Raw genomic sequence first — 17348 nt, forward strand, 5'->3', positions numbered from 1 at the left:
TTGGTGGAGGTAAATATGTTATTTTTATAAAGAGTTTTAATTTTTTGGGGCGAAAAAATTGTAATAACTCCGTTTAAATCTAACCAACTAAGGTAATATTGGTATTATTCCATTTTTTAGTTAAAGATGTATAATAATTATTCTATAAAAAGTTAGATATTTTGTTTTTGTTAACAATCATAATAATTTATTTATTATGTTTTATCTCTATCTACAATAATGTGTCTTTAGTTGATCTGTCGTTATTTATCTTAATTTCGAAGCTATGAAGATTTTCCTGTTTTTAAATATATAATCCATAAAACGTGTTTCTATGTTATGTTTATTTGGAAAAATTTTCATAATGGATCTAAGAGGCTTCTTAACCTTAAAGACTAAAACTCCTTCACCGTCTAAGGTTAATAAATCAAAATCTCCTGGACTTTCATCCTTGCATAAAATCAAAAAGTTGAATAAAATTAAAGCCTCTGAAGTCAAAAATAAGGAGCGAAAGGACACAAGAAGTGAGAATTTGAGTAAAATCCGTGGCATTGTTCCTAAGAAGTCATCATCAACATCCTCTTCCCAAAGCAAAAACACGGTAGGATCATCATTTAAAATCTGAATGAATTTTATCTACTAATATTCCTTTGAAACTAATTATCATCAGAGTAGAATAAAATCTGAAAAAGTGGTTGAGTCCCGCAAAGGTTTTTTGGAACGATTCGCCAAATATAGAGAGTGGAAGGCAGAGAAAAAGGCAGCCAAAGAGAAAAAACCAGTCTTCAAAGTAGGAAAGTTTCATCATAAACCATATCCCACGGATTTGGATGATTCCCTAGCATCGACGGGTAATAGTACCCTTCTAAGGTCTGGGTCATTGATTGAGAGGATAAAAGGAGGATCTGAAACTCGAATGAGGCGTATGGTCTCTTGTTCTAATATATCGAAGACTAAGGATTCGGCCTACAAGTCTAATAAGAAGAAATATGTTTAATCATAAATAATGATGTACTTTGTTTGTGTTAATTATCATTTATTGTAGCTATTTGACACAATAGAAATCTTTTTTTCTATTGTCTTTTTGAATAATGCATGTATAAATTGTATTGAAACGATTGGATAAGTCCAAAATTTAATACATACAATATTTTTTGCAAATCATTTTTCTTGATTTTGGGATTGCTATAAGTATTATTAACTAAAAAAATAGTTTTTACGGTGCCTGGTAATTTTGCCTTAAGACATTTTGCCTCAAGGATATTTCACCATATTATATAAATAAATGATGTTTCTACCTCGTTATTGTTGATTTAAATCCAAATTTGCAATATTTATTAGCATAAAATGCATTAAATGTTTGTTTTCTGTTGGAATAACGATGGAATTATGGTCTTGCCTCATTATATGTTTGTCTGTCAATCCATGAGAATAATCCATCATGTCTAGTGACATTTGATAACGTCTCTGCTTCGAATTTATAACGTAGTGAGATTTTATTAGTGTATGCATTGAAATGTTGGGGCATGATTCCATCATTTTTCCAACAGAAAACAACCATTTAATGCGTTTTGTAGTAATAAACAGAATATATTTTAATTTTTGAATTCAAGGGAAACATTAATTTCAACCAACAGTAAACAATAACGACGCATAAACTTCATTTATTTATATGTTAAGATGTAAAAGCCATGAAGCAAAAGGAATTTAAGAAAAATTTCCTAGTCCCGGTTTTTACATTTAGATAATTAGACTTCCTGTTGTATTTGATACTACTATCTTTTTGGACATGTCCACAAACTTATGGTCATTATACGTGTAGAAATATTTTATTTGCTCATTCATTTTACTGAATATCAATTACTCAGTTTGAGTTTAAGTTTATACACGGTATTGAAATTTAAGAATCTGTCAAGAAATGTGTTAAATTTGAGTGAATATTTTCTTATTTCATTTTTGACTATTAAGAATTTTCAACTCAAGGATAAGGCATCATAAATTTAAAAATTGGCTTTGCTCTATAATTTTAGTTATTTAAACAATAATTCAAAAAACCCTCTGATACACAGAGCATTTTCACGTGACGTCATTGCTGATTGTGGCATTTTGGGACACTAAACAACCAAGTTTCATAAAAATAAAAATAAACCTTTCTTCATGAATATTTAGGAAGCTGATAAACTATTGGATGTCAAAATGGGACCAACAAATAAAAGGACTGACTGTATCAAAATGTTATCTCTCTATTTCATAGTTTTAATAGATATCTGACCCTAATATACATTGTAATTATATTATTATATCGATTTACATTCAAATTTACTTATTGTAGATAAAATGTAACTATTACAATCGAAAGAATAAGATGTTTTCCTATAATTATCTTACTTTTCTTGTCCCTAATCGATAAAAATGTCAAAACATTTTTGGAGATTTTAAGCACATATTACTTAGATTTAACGCCAAAATTACTGTTTATCATTGGCATAAAGTAGTTTTTAATCCAGACTTTGAGTTTTTCCTTATTCGTAAATCTCTTTGATGTAGTTTCACCCAGATTGATTGTATATGTCTCCATTTTATGTAGTAATTATATTAACTTAGAACCTTCAATCAATTATGATGCAATTTACAACTTGAATGAAAATACTCTATAGCTTAATCATTCAAATGGTTTATGATCTTTGGGTGGTTGTAATTTTTACCCAAAAAATGATTTTTTTTCAATGCTAAAAGTGAGAATCTTATTTTTTCACCAATATAGAAAATGGAGTATTCAAAAGAATAACTATAAAGACAGTACATAGTTACACTCAAATATAATATCTTGTATAAGCTACAGATCAGGGATAAATATGGCGTGTCAATATAAAAACAATCTTGAACAAAAATCAAGAAAAGTTGGAAATCCCAATTTATTTTTTAATTTATATCCATATACACCCTAATATTTTATGAACATATTTGAGCTAATTATATGGTTTGTATTCCAATCTGTGGGATATTTAAAGATATCTAATAATTTGGGCTATACTTTTAAACCTTATTCCATTTAGGAGACTTATATAATATATGACTCCTTTCAATTACAATCTATTAATTTCTCATTCTTGTAACAATCAATTTTGGGTACTTTAAGTTCAATTTGCAGCACTCCCAAAGGATTAATCAGAATAATTGCTCGATAGAAATTGATGACAAGTCGTTGAAGAATACAATTGTGCTCCACACTCAATTTTCAGAAAAATCATTTTTGCTTGCTTTTGTGTTGATGGGCATTGATGTGTTTATCTTAATATTTAAATATATTAATAATCATAGTAGACTTATTCTATGACATTTCTAGAACAAATCATGGGTACATTATATAACTTTGCCCGCACGTCATACTTTCTCATTCTATCTCTAAATCGGTGATAGTTGAAATTCAATTATCGAAACCTTTTAATGATAAGGTAATAACTTCGCGAACAAAGAATATATTATTGGATTATGAAGAGAGGGATCTCGACTTTTTCTAGATATTCAAACAATTAGCCATTTGGAGGATCATGAAAGTAAATGGAAGGTCTCATTATGTAGAGGAGGCTGTGAGTTTATCACTTATGAAGTATTCTGGGAGAGGGGGAGGGGTGGGACTCGGAGTCAATGAGATCACATTACAAAAAACTATAACCTGTTCTTGTGTCTTCGATCAACTATTACAGTTTAATTACAGAATGAACGTAATAAGTATCATGGATAGGAACTTCCATGTCATCAAATCGATTAACTCCTGAAACACAAAATTACTATAAACATACATTAATAGAAATGTATAGTAAAAACTCAATTGATTGTATAATCCAACGTGTAAACTTATTCTGGCAATTGTGATCGATTGAGTTGATATTCCACTCATTTTACTCCAATAATATATTATTTGCTTCGCTTAACTTAGTAAGGGAACACTACATATACTAGAATATATAGAGTAATCCCTGACTTAGCCAAGTTTAATAGAATTACAAGGTTATGCCATCATGTACTCAGGCTTGCCAGCATTTTAAATTTGATGTATCGTACCAAATGCTGGGAAAACATACAGATTTTGACGTCATATTTTTTTATTAAAATAATGAAATATTTATCAGAGATTTTTTCACAGTGGGATTGTTTTTTTGTTTTTTTTAACTGTGAATGCGGCTTGTATGGTGTACACTTTAAAATAATTCAGAAGCTTATTGTACTTTAAAAGTGTTGGTCTTACGTAAAATGCAACCATTTACTTGCATTTTGTTTTGAACATACTGTATGGCTCTTACGGAATCACAATTTTAAATATGTGGCGTTCATGGCTCCCTGAGCCAAAAAGGTTCCTGACCCATGTCATGGAGTATAACAGTACAGGGACTCCTTTAGTACTGGAGTCTGCATTATATTTTACACGTCCTCATATTCAATAAGTTCTGCTACATTTTTTTTTAGTAAGTGTATTGACTATTTTATTTGTGGAAGAATAATTCTTAATTTATTGTTAGCTAAATAAATTTTGACAGGAAAATTATAATCAATAGAATATTACTTTCAACGAGAATCATTTTGACTCATAACTGATAAGAAATATTCTGTTCTTAACATTCTATGGTCGAATATAATAGGTCATATTCACTATGACTATTAATATAAATCTACAATGTAGAAAAATAAGTATTTGATCTCTTGTCGATTTTGTAAGTAATTTGTCCATTCATAAAGATTTTCGATGAGATTGAGGTCCGGAGACTGGGTAGGCCACTCCATGACCTTAATGTACTTCTTCGTTTTTAGTCACTCCTTTGTTGCCATAGTCGTAAGTTTTGGGTTATTGCCGTGTTAGAAGATCCATTTTCAGTTCCCTGTCATGAGGTAAGGAGGTTGTCACCCAAGATTTCCCTGAGAATGGTCCATCCTCCTTTCAATATGGGGAAGTTGTCGTCTTCCCTTCCCAAAACATAATGTTTCCACCCCATGTTGACGATGGGGATTTTTCTTCCTCCAAACACTTTAGTTTTGTTCATATAATCAAATGTCCCTCACTTTTAAAATAAACCTACCATTAAAATTATAAACCGTTCTTTTCTTTGTCAGTGGGCAGACTTACAAAATCGGCAAACCATAAGATACTTATTTTCTCCTCTATAAGTCGTTTTTTAATTATCATCATAATTTATAATTGCTTATTAAATATAATACTTAACAGAGACGGATTAACCTCAATGCGATAGTATTTAACTTTCAAAGACCATTGGAGATTATGATTTGAAAATTGAAATTGAGGTATTCAATGATCGAAGCTTCTTTCTTTTTCTAGCAGAATGATTTTAGCTGTTCATTTCATAAGATAAAAATTACAACCAAATTGTACATATTGTACAAGATATTTTATCTAAAAAGTTAGAAGATTTGTTATTATTTTACATTTTGCTGTCATTATCCAAGACAAATGTTCTTCTTTTTTTAATTCAAGTATTTATAGTAACAGCAAATACATTTCTTGGATCCCTAAATGTAAATAATGTGTTTCTTATAGTATCTACTTGAAAAAATTTATGTAATATTTGATGAAGATGAATTGTAAGTCCTTGTTGGATCCAGCCTATAAATGAGTATCGACATCGGAGTAATTATTGTCAATGCATTTGTTTATTTCCTTGTCCCTCCTCTCTAATCACAGCTGATTGTAGCTTATCAAATGAAATGTCATGATAGCTATGCTTGTCAGGGTTAGTATGAATATGGAATATCCCGTGATTCAGCTCTAGAAATAGGAATCCTCTATATTTCAAATGTCAAGAGTGTTAATATAAGAAATAGTAAATTGTCAAATTCAGGAATACTTATTTTACTTCGTAAAACTCATGAAAAACTTCTATATTTATATTTATTATAGATCTATTAACAATGATATCTCCTAAATTTATTTCGTTACAGGTGCTAATATGACATGGTATACTATGAGTAATCAAAAACTTATGATTATCCCTTTACCCGTAGCAATAGATTACTAGTTAATTTATAAATTAAGTATTATAGCGTATATTTGTGTTATTAAGTTAAAGATGTATGGGTAAAAAAACAACAACAACGAAAACTAAAGAAACAATTAACTAATACAAAAAATATTATTTAGAAGTTATGACCAGAAAATGAAGTAAATTTATAATGACAAATGAGACAATAAAGAAGTTATTAATATTAAACATTACAAATTACTAGCGATAAAGTTAATTATATATATAAAAATATAATGAGACATTTTTATACAGAAAATAATATACTAAGTATGAATAGAAATACAATCCGTCGTTTTCCTATCATGCTTCAAGTTCCAAGTAGAATCCTCATTATTTGTGGAACGTAAGTAATTTGTAAATCTAAAAAAGAAAATTGAATTAATTTGGTCAGTATTTAAAACGACTAATACTTAACTTAAATAAATTACACATCAACATGTTGGAATCCATGGAGTATACACAAGTCTTAACCCGAAGAAGCTGGTGTTACAAGTACCTTGCACACCATTTGAAGCTAAAAACCTCTTTGATACCATCCAGGGAGTTGTTCTTGCCCATTTTACTATAGTTTTTTAACATCTTATGTTGGAGAGGATGAATATTTAGCTTTATGCCAATCTTAAATTTGAAAAGTAGTTGTTTAATTAATTTTATGAATATTTGAACACATCCTTAATAACTTACCCTAGTATTTACCCGAAGAAACTGATATTGGAAAAATATTACCTTGCACACCGTTTGATGATTATTCCATTCATTGATTACTATGGCTTGATATATACTCATTATGTGATGAAAGGCCAAACTGTTGACTTAGATTACTTTATCATGTGATGAAGACGTTTTTACATCATTCTTGGGGGGAAAACTGGAACTGAAGTCTGGAAACTGGACCCTTCACATGGACAATGCCCATCCTCACACTTCCAAGCTAACTAAAAGTTTCTTGGATTCCAGTGGGATCAAGACCACATCCCACTGACCCCCTACTCTCACAATTTGTCACCACATCATTTCTTCTTGATCCCTCAAGCTAAAAAAATTCTTGCTGGAAGATCATTTGTAACCGTAGCAGAGGTAAAATCAGCTTAGGAGGGGGTCACAACCCCTAAGTTAGAAATTGACTTCGGAAAGGGTATGAACGGGTGGATTCGGCGATGGAAAATGTGTGTCGACATTGACGGAGGATACTTCGAAAAATAATATTAGTCATTTTTTCTTTTTAATCAATTAATTACCCCCGCAACAAAAAAATTGCATATTTAACTGTATAATCACATATTAATTATTTAGCTGTTAAAAATATTAGGTTTTTTATCATTCTTTATTTGGTTTATATATTTTTCATAACATATTATAAAATATATAACGGATCCAACTGCTTTGGTTATTATTTTTTACAAAATTGAACATATATTTGTGTAATAAATATATATTCACCCTTAAATATTTCGGCAACTACCAGTAATGAACTATTCGGTTCTTTGTTTTTAGTTACTTAGTAGTAATTTGTATTTTTAGTTAAATAGTTCATATAAGTATCCCTGGCCAACAAATAGTTATGGATAGTCAATTTGATATGGAATGAATAAACCTTCTTTTGGTACTTACAAATCTCTAAGTATTGTTCCACACAAATTGTAAGTGGAAATCCATCAAATATGTCACCTCATTTACAAAGACAAAAACTTTTCTACCATTGCCAATATTGTGATTGCTAATCGGTCTTTTTTATTATCAGAAAATGTAGACAAGCTCATATTTTTGCCAAAAAAAAAAATTATAAATTCATAAATAAGTGTATTACATAACCCAGGTATATTTTATATCCCCTTATGTTTGTTAGACAAGTTATATATATTAAGAAATAATTGATTTGTACAGAAAATATGTTATTAAAGAAGAAATATCGAAAAGACGTGAAAAAATACAATAATTATATGAAAAAAAATATTTTGTACATATTATTCCGTACCGAACCGCGTACCGTGAAGGATGTACCGTGGTTCGTACCAAGCCGTGGGTTTAATGTACCGTCCTAGTCCTAATATGTATATTAAAATGGCTTTACTCTTTTCCAAATTATATATTGTGTTGCTATAAGTGTATCATTGTTTTTTCTAAACTATTAACTCAAAATATAGTTGCTTAAGAGTATTTAAAAAATGTTATATCCAATAATAACTGATAAAATATGTAAGTTGAATTAGTCAATGTCAAGTCATATGTCCTTTTCCAGATACTACACTTCTAACTGAATAAAATAAGAGACTAGATGTGGCATGTGCTAATATAATAAAGTAAAATATTAAGTATTATCGAAAACATTAATATGAAACATCAGCTATCGTCATGAAAATTCAATGTATTAAAAATAAAAAACAAAAATATTTGAGTAAATGATGAGACAAATTTTATATTAAAAAGGTGTTTTATTTGCTTCGATAGATCTTCATTAAATAATGACAAAATATTTTTATTTTCTCTAAGAATTAAGACAAAAGAAGTGTACTTTAAAGTCTATCATAAAAAATACATATAACTAAAATACCACTATTAAACATACTTTTAAATTAAAATTGAAGTACCTAAGTGTTGTTTAATCTTTTTAAAAACGTTATTTTTAGATTCTCTATTCAAAAATACATAAAAAACACCTCTCATTTTTTGATTTTCGAAAAAATAAAAAGTACGACGCGCCCTATTCGATTTGTTAAAACTCAAATCGAACCCTACTACAGACTGGGCTTTACCTGGTGGTCTATTGAAATCTGAACACTTACTAATTCAATAACTAATTAAGGTTAGGTCATTGGAATTAATTCATATTTCGATATATTAAAGCATAAACAATTAATTACAAGACAAACCTGAGTTCTCTACCTTACGTACAAGTCGAGAAGATGACACTTGAACGCGATTGATGAATTTTCATTCGAGCACTCCAAGGAGTTGGACTTCTCCAAGACACCGTCAGCAAGTTAGAAAACTTTGGAAAGGAAGAAGGGTTCTGTTAAAAAAGCCATACTGGATCCGTAGGAGTTAAAGAAAACGACACAGGCCAATCCCTTAAAGTCCATCAGGGCCCCATCCAAGAGATATAGGGATTTCACACTATAATGCCCACTGCCTAGAGAGCTATAAAAAATTAATGATTTAATTACATTAATGATTACGAGAGCTCAGACACACATCTATTTATATTGTTAATTTTGTTGAAATTCTATTTTTAATTAATAAATTATATCTTGTTGAGTTTAAAAATAAAAGTGTTCAGATTTTAATGGAAGACTCGGTACTTTTTCAACTTCTTAATTTTGCTAATCCTATTGTAATTTATTATACAATATTTCAAGGAGGAACAAAAAGGTTTTATTCTCTATATATGTTACTAAAAATAACTTTGATGTCTATTTTCATGAAGCTCTATCTAAAAAAATGTATTAAAGAATCTTAATCATTATAAATAAGATTATCCCATTACATGATATGCACTTTAGTGAACTTAATTATTCCATGCTATTAGATAAGGTCTGACAACTTGCAATTCAATTTTGATTTAAAATATGATGATGCACCTTCACTAGTAGGCTATATGTATTATGTTTTTTTATTAAAATGGTATTAAAGGCCTTGTATTCAAATTAGTAATGTAACATATCTTTAAATAAAGTTCCATGTTTTATGTAGATCTTTTCTCTACAGAGTCTGACAGATAAATCTGGACATAGTTCGATTTCCTCAAGATGAATAACGAGGCCATTTCCGTCAAGTTAACGGCCATTTATGAGAGTTGAGAGTCTTAACTACACTTTTTCTTACAATTTTGCCGCGAAAATATCAACAACAACTGTACAAATGAATATCACTGAATTAGCTCTAACGGGAAAAGGCCTCACGGCTATCACAAGGGTAAAACAGGACGATGATCTACTTTGCTCTAAAGCCCCTCAACGACTTTGGTGACGTAACCTCGAGACCCCAAGAAGGACATAAAGAGGAGCCCAATTCCTGGCCTGTCTGAAGAGGTCAATTGAGGCGAATCCAACAATGTCTAAGATAGCGTAGAACCGCATTATGAGCACTATGGCACTACATGCACATATCCTCTTAGCCGTCACCAAAGCCAGGGCCTCGAACGCTACTTCGAGTTTGACAGTGTCAAATAAATATATTCGAGATGTCAGATCTTCTTAACAAAATGATTTCCAAACACTTATAGAAGATATCCATAATTCACGCCTCATTTTTGCAAGAACTAGTTATTATACAAATTTTGAAAACAGGTTGTGGGGTTTCTCAATTCATGGTTTTTCAAACTGGCAGCGATCATTAACATCACTAGTTCATATATTATTAAAAGTTTATACAAATTAAACATTGTCAAAAAGGTACTGATGTATTAAAAACTATAGGTAATGATAACTTACGTAGATATAATTAGTTAAATATGTATTTGATACGAATCTTTAATTATATTTTGAATAATATAATCAACAACTAATAGAAGAATATTTATTAGTATAATTGAGTTGATATTTTTTGATTATATATTATGTAGCTCCATATGTTGACTACCTCCCGTAATTATTATAAAATACAACATGAACAAAGAAAACTCGGTCCGTCAACACAAAAACAAGCTAGAATCATTTTTCTAAGGGTTGAGTGTAGACTACACTTGTGTTCTTGTACGAATTATCGTCTATTTATATGAACAAACTATTCTTAATAACTTTTTAGGAGTGCCGCAATTTGCACTTAAATTAGCCAAAATGTATTGTCACAACAAATGAATGGAAAATTGATAGATTTTATAAAAAAAAATGACCATAAAGGCCCAAATATAAGTTTCTTAAATGAAATAAAGGGTCCAAACTATAGTTTAAATTCATGGATATCTTATCTGATCCCATATCTTTGAGTACAACGCCTATGATTGACTCGAACATGTATATGAAATAAATATTAGGATGTATGAAGGTAGTGTTCTGTGAACAAGGATAGACCTCAATAACATAACAATCCTGAGATCTATATTTATGAAAGTTTCTTCATCAGATTTAGCAAGACAAAACAGTATAAGAATAAGTACAAAATCCTAGAGCTTATTCTGCAAATACAACCACCGTACTGCCATTATTGTGTGCCTCCGTGCCGGCCCACGCCCAAAGACACAAATAATACCATTTATGCTAAAGAACTTAAATTGTTGTTAACCAATCAGGTGTCATACTAGAATTTTAAATTGGAACGGTTTGTTTAAATTTTGTAATTGGAACCGGATTTATTTTTTGGAAAAAACGAACATTTTTAAGAGCATTATTTTTTGGGTAAAGGAAATATGGCCTTCTAGATACCTGGATCTGAACCTCTAGGACTACTATGTGTCTTGTCGAGAGAGCCCAATAAATGTACAGATAATACTGTTGAATCCTTGCCAGGCTTTTATTCTTGAGGTTGTTTCCAATTTTCGTCAAGGAGTTCCTATTCAATGGTTGTGTTAGTTTCAGGGCCAGGTTGGAGGAGACTGTGATTGAACCTTGATGTGGTTGGGTTGTGTGATTGACTTCACAATGAACCTTGTCATGTAAGAGCAAAAGAATGAAGAATTGCTGAATTAATTTCAGTGGATAAATTGGTACTTACATAATTATCTTTAAATTTTTGGGATTAAACATTCCCACCCAGTGTACATATAAGAAGTAAAAAGATATCTTGGGGTTTCCTCCTATCCTTGATTTTTGTTCAAGATCGTTAATATCCTGACGCACCACATATATGAGACCTCTATAAATAAAATATAATAATATATTTATAGTTATGTCACTGACTTATAGGCTAAAAAAACATTTATTTTTCTATGTATGTCAATTATTTAAAAAATATATATATACCGGGTGTTCCATTGAAATCAGATCACTTACTAATTCAATTATTAATTAAGGTTGGAATTAATTTATATTTCCATATATTAAAGCATAAAAAATTAGTTACAAAACAAAGCAAATCTGAGTTCTCGAGCTAACGTACAAGTCGAGAAAATGACACTTGAACGTGATTCGCGCACTCGAACCAGTTGGGCGTCTCCAGGACCACTGTCTACGCCGTCAGCAAGTCAAAAACGTTGGAGAGGAAGAGTGGCTCCATCAAAAAGGCCAAACTGGATCCGGAGTGTTTAAAGAAAACAGCCCAGGCCAATACACTCAAGTCCATGAGAGTCCATGCAAAAATCTTGGAGTTTCACGTCAGACTGTCCAAAGAGCTATCAAAAATGTGGGTGGAAAGATCCTTGTGAGGGTGGAGAGGCCACTTTTAACACCAGCAATGAAAGAAACGCATCTCCTTTGTTGCAAGACTCTTTTGAATGAGTAATGAAGGAGTCTTTTGAGTTCTTTAATATCTTTTTTAATACTTTTGGCCCTTATAGCTCTGATCCCAACCCCTGGACTACACCTGTTGAGTGCAAATCGAGGGGAAGGCCTGTAGTGTCTGTCATCAAAACATCGAGGCCCTCAATGCAACTGTCAGCAAGCACTTGACTACATCCAACTTCCACGATTGCCTGAAAGCCATCATTGCTGCTAAGGGGGATACATTAATGATTAGATTATGAGAGGTCAGACACACATCTATCTACAGTATTAATTTTGTTGAAATTCTATTGTTAATCAATAAACTGTATCTTGTTAAAGTTTAAAATTAAAAGTTCTTCAGAGTCTAATGGACCACTCGGTATCATCATATCTTTAAAATATTTTTTTTATACTCGAAACAATACAATGTATAAAGAAACAGAGTGAAACGTGGAAAAAAAAGTCAAAATAATTACAGTTAATAGTTTCTGCCTAGCCTACTTTTTTTTAATATATATTATTGTAAAAATGATATTATATATATTTTTAATTGAGGAATTTGAGAAAGACATTCGCCCGGGTCAGCCTCTTGGTCTTTGTGTCCTTGCTGTGAAGCCCCTACATTTTTAGACGATACAGCTTTATCTTCAGGTCTTCCCTTACAACCCTAATCATGTTTTCTAGAGGCATACCAGCCTCATGAACCACTTTCTCATGGCGCACTTCTTTTTGCTGTTGATCTTCGACCTCGTTACCTCGATCAACTTTAGTGTTCTCCTGGACTTTGGGTTACCACTTTTGGGCCAGTCATTGACTTTCCCAATCTCCTTGTACTACTTAATCGCGTAGTGGACAGATGACTTGGACTCATTGAGGTCTTCAGGGCATAAATAACATACTTTTCACCAATTTATTACTTTATGAAAAACATAAATTTAGTTTACTTAGAATAAATATTATAAATTAAAAACAGTTTTTATTATTTAATCACACAATCATGATGATATCATAGATAATTAAAGAAAAATTAACATTTCTACTTATAGAAATGTTTATAGGATCCCTATTTAAGGAAAAAATATAGCGAAATGTAAAAAAACTCAACTAACAGATCAAGTAATTGAAATCAACTCTGGGACCGTTATTGGAAGATTTTTGGAAGATTTATATTTAAAAAAACAAAACATATATATATATATATGTATATTATTTATGAAGTAAAATGGTTACTCCCTGAGATACTCTTTGATTAATACCATATGGATTATATATTTAATAGTAATAGTATATACTCTTTTATGTCACTATTAAAAAGTGTAGTGGAAGTCAAACATCCGTCGGAAAAACGATTTGGTATATTTATTAACTTTGGTACAGAGTAGACAATTCTACCTCACAAAATAGTCGAATTTTGTTCGAAAAATGTAGAGTCATGTATGTATCTATCAGCCATTTTGGTATGGTGCAGTTTTTAAGATGGTATTCACTCTCACGCGTCTAATATGCTGCAAAAGTGGTATAAGACTAATTTTCCTAGCTTTAGAAGAAACAATTTTTTCAAAAAAATTTCAAAAATCCATAGCTATTCACCAAAAATTAATTTGACAAAATAAAAAGTCTACAGCTGTTGACAAAAACTTGAACTTTTTCAAAAAAATGTTAAAAAATCCATAGCTATCCTCAAAAACGTTCAAAGTCCAATGTTATTCTAAAAAAAATTTCGAAAATCCACAGCTGTTCTCAAAAAATTAAATTTTTCTAACAAAAATTTAAAATACTAAATTTAAAAAAAAATTTCTTTCAAAAATCCATTTTGGTTCACAGAAAATAAAAATTTTTGGGAAATTTTTTTAAAAATTGAATTAAATTTCAAATATGATATTTTCTAGTAACAAGAAAAAATTCCTGTTTTTTTTTTGGGGCAGGGCGGAAGGTACAGACTCTCTCAAATCCCCCTGCAGACGCCCCTGAATTTCCATAGACATTAGATGTGCTTCTGTGATACATTACCGAATAAATTCAAGGCTGTACTTCATCAAAAGGAGTGCACTTTCACTTGTTTTTGGCCAATTATTGATTTGATATTTAATAAAACTCATGCAAAATTTTAGGTTACTAATTATAGAAATAAAGAAGTTATATTTGATTATTTATTATATAGTATTTAGATTCATCCTGTAGACGTGGCTCAAAGCAGTAATCAAAGTAAAAAGAGATGTAACAATCGATATAGGTAATATCTTTTTTTATAAGTCGGATTAAGTATTTTAGGAATACTTTTTAAGATCCGAAAAATCCTTTGGATCTTATTTGTGATCTGTTAAAATAGAGATACCGAAGATAGTTAGGGTCTTGGATCTTTGGGATAATACAAGTTAACTTATAACTTATCTGATTACTTCGGAATCGGATACAATACCCGTCCTATTTCTTGAACCTGTAAGTTTGTTTTTGTTACATAAAACAACAATTATCTATTTTCTAGTTTCATTTAAAATTCTAATGTGTTTACATTTTGAAACGGTTTAATCTCTGTTGATTCCCTAATCAAAAATAATTATATTTGTCAAATGGTATGATATTATGTATCTTTACATAATAAGTTAGTTCTATAAGCCCTTCCTAAAAAAAAAAACCTATACCATTGCCCAGTTCAAAAATACTATAAGTACACACACGAGTCTAAAATATGTATCTTCTTCGATATATTAAATTAGTAAACAATCTGTTTAAAAATATATTTGACCGGCAAGCTTAATCAATTTCATTCTTGATTTTATGCTTACACAAACAACGTGAAGCATATAAATACTCGTAAGAACAAACCACAACCATCAGTCGTAGTTTGTTACTAGCAGTGTGATAATATACAATTGTCACAGGCTTAACTTACTCAAAATGGCATCTCAATTCAAGGTGATTATCATTAATAAAAAAAGTGATGATGCATTATTCATTTTTCTTCTTCGTTTAGTATATTTGCTTAATTGCTTTAATCGGCTCCGCCGCCGCTGCTGGAGGACCAAGAGCAAGAACTCTTACCGTCAACCGTGCAGGAAAGTCTCTTCTCAATACCTTCCCCTTCAATGATGGAGCCCGTGGAACTGCCCGTTCTGCTCATCATGACCATGCCCATGCTGAACACAATCATGCTCACGCTGAGCATCCAGCTGCCTCTGACAACCGATTGGCCCGTCAAGGAGGTGGTGATGATGTCCCACTTGACATTGGATCCATTGCTGCTGCTGGAGAGCGTTGTATCGATAAGGTCGTCATGGTAGAAGAAACCGAATACGATGATCACATTGAATGTCACCACAGCTACTCTGAAAGATGTCACACTACCTATACAACCGACTTCGAGCCTCAACAAGAGGAAGAGTGTGAAGAAAACTTCAAAAAGAGTTGTTTCATCGAATACAAGAAGGTTGCTGTTGATGAGACAGTCAAATTCTGCCACACTCCCTTAGTCTGCGAAGGTGATGGACCTGAAGAATGTAAGACTGTCTACGAATCCGAGTGTGAAACCAAGTACCACGAACATGATGTTGAGGATGACGTTGTCAACTGTGAGACCATCCAAGAAGAGAAGTGCGAGGATGTCACCCAAGGTTACACCACCGAGCAAAAATGTACCAAATGGCCCAAACAAGTCTGTACTTCCGAAAAGAAGAACGTCAAGAAATACAGTCCCCAAACCGAATGTAAGAAGGTCCCCAGACAATTGTGCGGTCCCTCCGGCTGTATTCCCCAACCAGGACCCGAAGAGTGTTTCGATAAGAAAGAAACCATCGTTCAAGAAGTCCCAGAGGAGAACTGTAACTTGGAACCCCAAAAGGCTTGCAAACAAGTCACCAAATTGGTTCCCAGCCTCAAGCCCGTTGAGGAGTGTGTTGATGTACCTAAAGAAGTCTGCTCCCGTTCAAGAAAGAACCCCAGAAAGGTCCAAAAGCCCGTTGTCAAGAAATGGTGCTACGTTCCATCTGCTGCTTCTGGTTTGGCTGCTTAATTTTCTTCAGGGGTTTCCTCAACAAATAAAAATTGAGTTTTGTCGAAATATCAACCCTAGTCATATTCAAACTGCCACTGAAGTATTTTAATAAATTCTTTTAAATACACTCTTTACTGAGTAAGCTTGTTTATTATTTCTTCTCTACCAAACATTTTCTTTTTGATTGAAAGTCTCAAATCCCTTTGTAAAAATCGAACACTTTATTATTAACATGACAATGACTTTGTCCAGTGATTTCCAAATATCATTTTTTCATAACTTGTTCTACTTTGTTGATTCCGTTTTGATTTATTATTTTGTAAGGAATGCAATTCGTTTTAAGGACTTTTTATGTTCTACTTCAATTGCTGGGATATGTGTATAGATATGGTTGTAAATTGTAAGCTTTTTTTTTTGTAAAAAAGTAACCTAAAATTATTATAATAACTCCTGATATTTTTCTTTTTTTTGAAAATCCAATATGGTCCTCCAATTGGTTGACACGACGTTATTTCACTAAAAGGTTCACCTTATCCATCATGCGTATAGGTCATTTTATAATGGGAACTCTCAAAGATTATGTAAGACGACTAACCTTGAATGTTGATAATTATAAAATTGTCTATTTGCCCTTGAACATATTTTGGCTCGTGTTAGTGTGAGGGATGGGATTATCGTAGATAAATATTTTGAATTTTATTTTCTTCTTAGTATTTAACAAATATATCCTATATCTTCTCATTTTTTGATTGATTTTTTATGAATGATTTAAGATATTTTAGGTACATGTATTTTAATTCATTTTTATTATTATCAAGGATGTCATTTTTTAAAGAAAAAAATTAAGTTTATAAATTAGAAAAGAAAAAACGGTTGCTGTATGTGCTCTTTTTTTTCTCCATTATTTAATTGGTCGTCGTTGTGTAAACTTCTGAGTCTGATGTAAGGGTTCTCACCTCTTTATGGTGTAAATTTGTTTAAAATGTA

At 31.3% G+C, this 17348-nt stretch overlaps 2 protein-coding genes across 2 annotated transcripts; both read left to right on the forward strand.

Moving 5' to 3' along the window:
* The first annotated feature begins 298 nt into the window (after positions 1–298).
* LOC121125274 (uncharacterized) lies at positions 299–1140 on the forward strand. The gene is made up of 2 exons (XM_040720429.2): positions 299–580; positions 650–1140. Exons 1-2 carry the CDS (start codon positions 314–316, stop codon positions 974–976), a joined length of 594 nt encoding a protein of 197 aa, XP_040576363.1. The 5' UTR covers positions 299–313; the 3' UTR covers positions 977–1140.
* Positions 1141–15137: 13997 nt separating this feature from the next.
* Positions 15138–16488, forward strand: LOC121125256 (uncharacterized). Its single transcript, XM_040720414.2, has 2 exons — positions 15138–15286; positions 15345–16488. The coding sequence occupies exons 1-2, from the start codon at positions 15269–15271 to the stop codon at positions 16377–16379; spliced, it is 1053 nt and encodes a 350-aa protein (XP_040576348.1). The 5' UTR covers positions 15138–15268; the 3' UTR covers positions 16380–16488.
* Positions 16489–17348: the final 860 nt, after the last annotated feature.

Source organism: Lepeophtheirus salmonis, chromosome 10, assembly GCF_016086655.4.
Source record: "Lepeophtheirus salmonis chromosome 10, UVic_Lsal_1.4, whole genome shotgun sequence".
Lineage (NCBI taxonomy): Eukaryota > Metazoa > Arthropoda > Copepoda > Siphonostomatoida > Caligidae > Lepeophtheirus > Lepeophtheirus salmonis.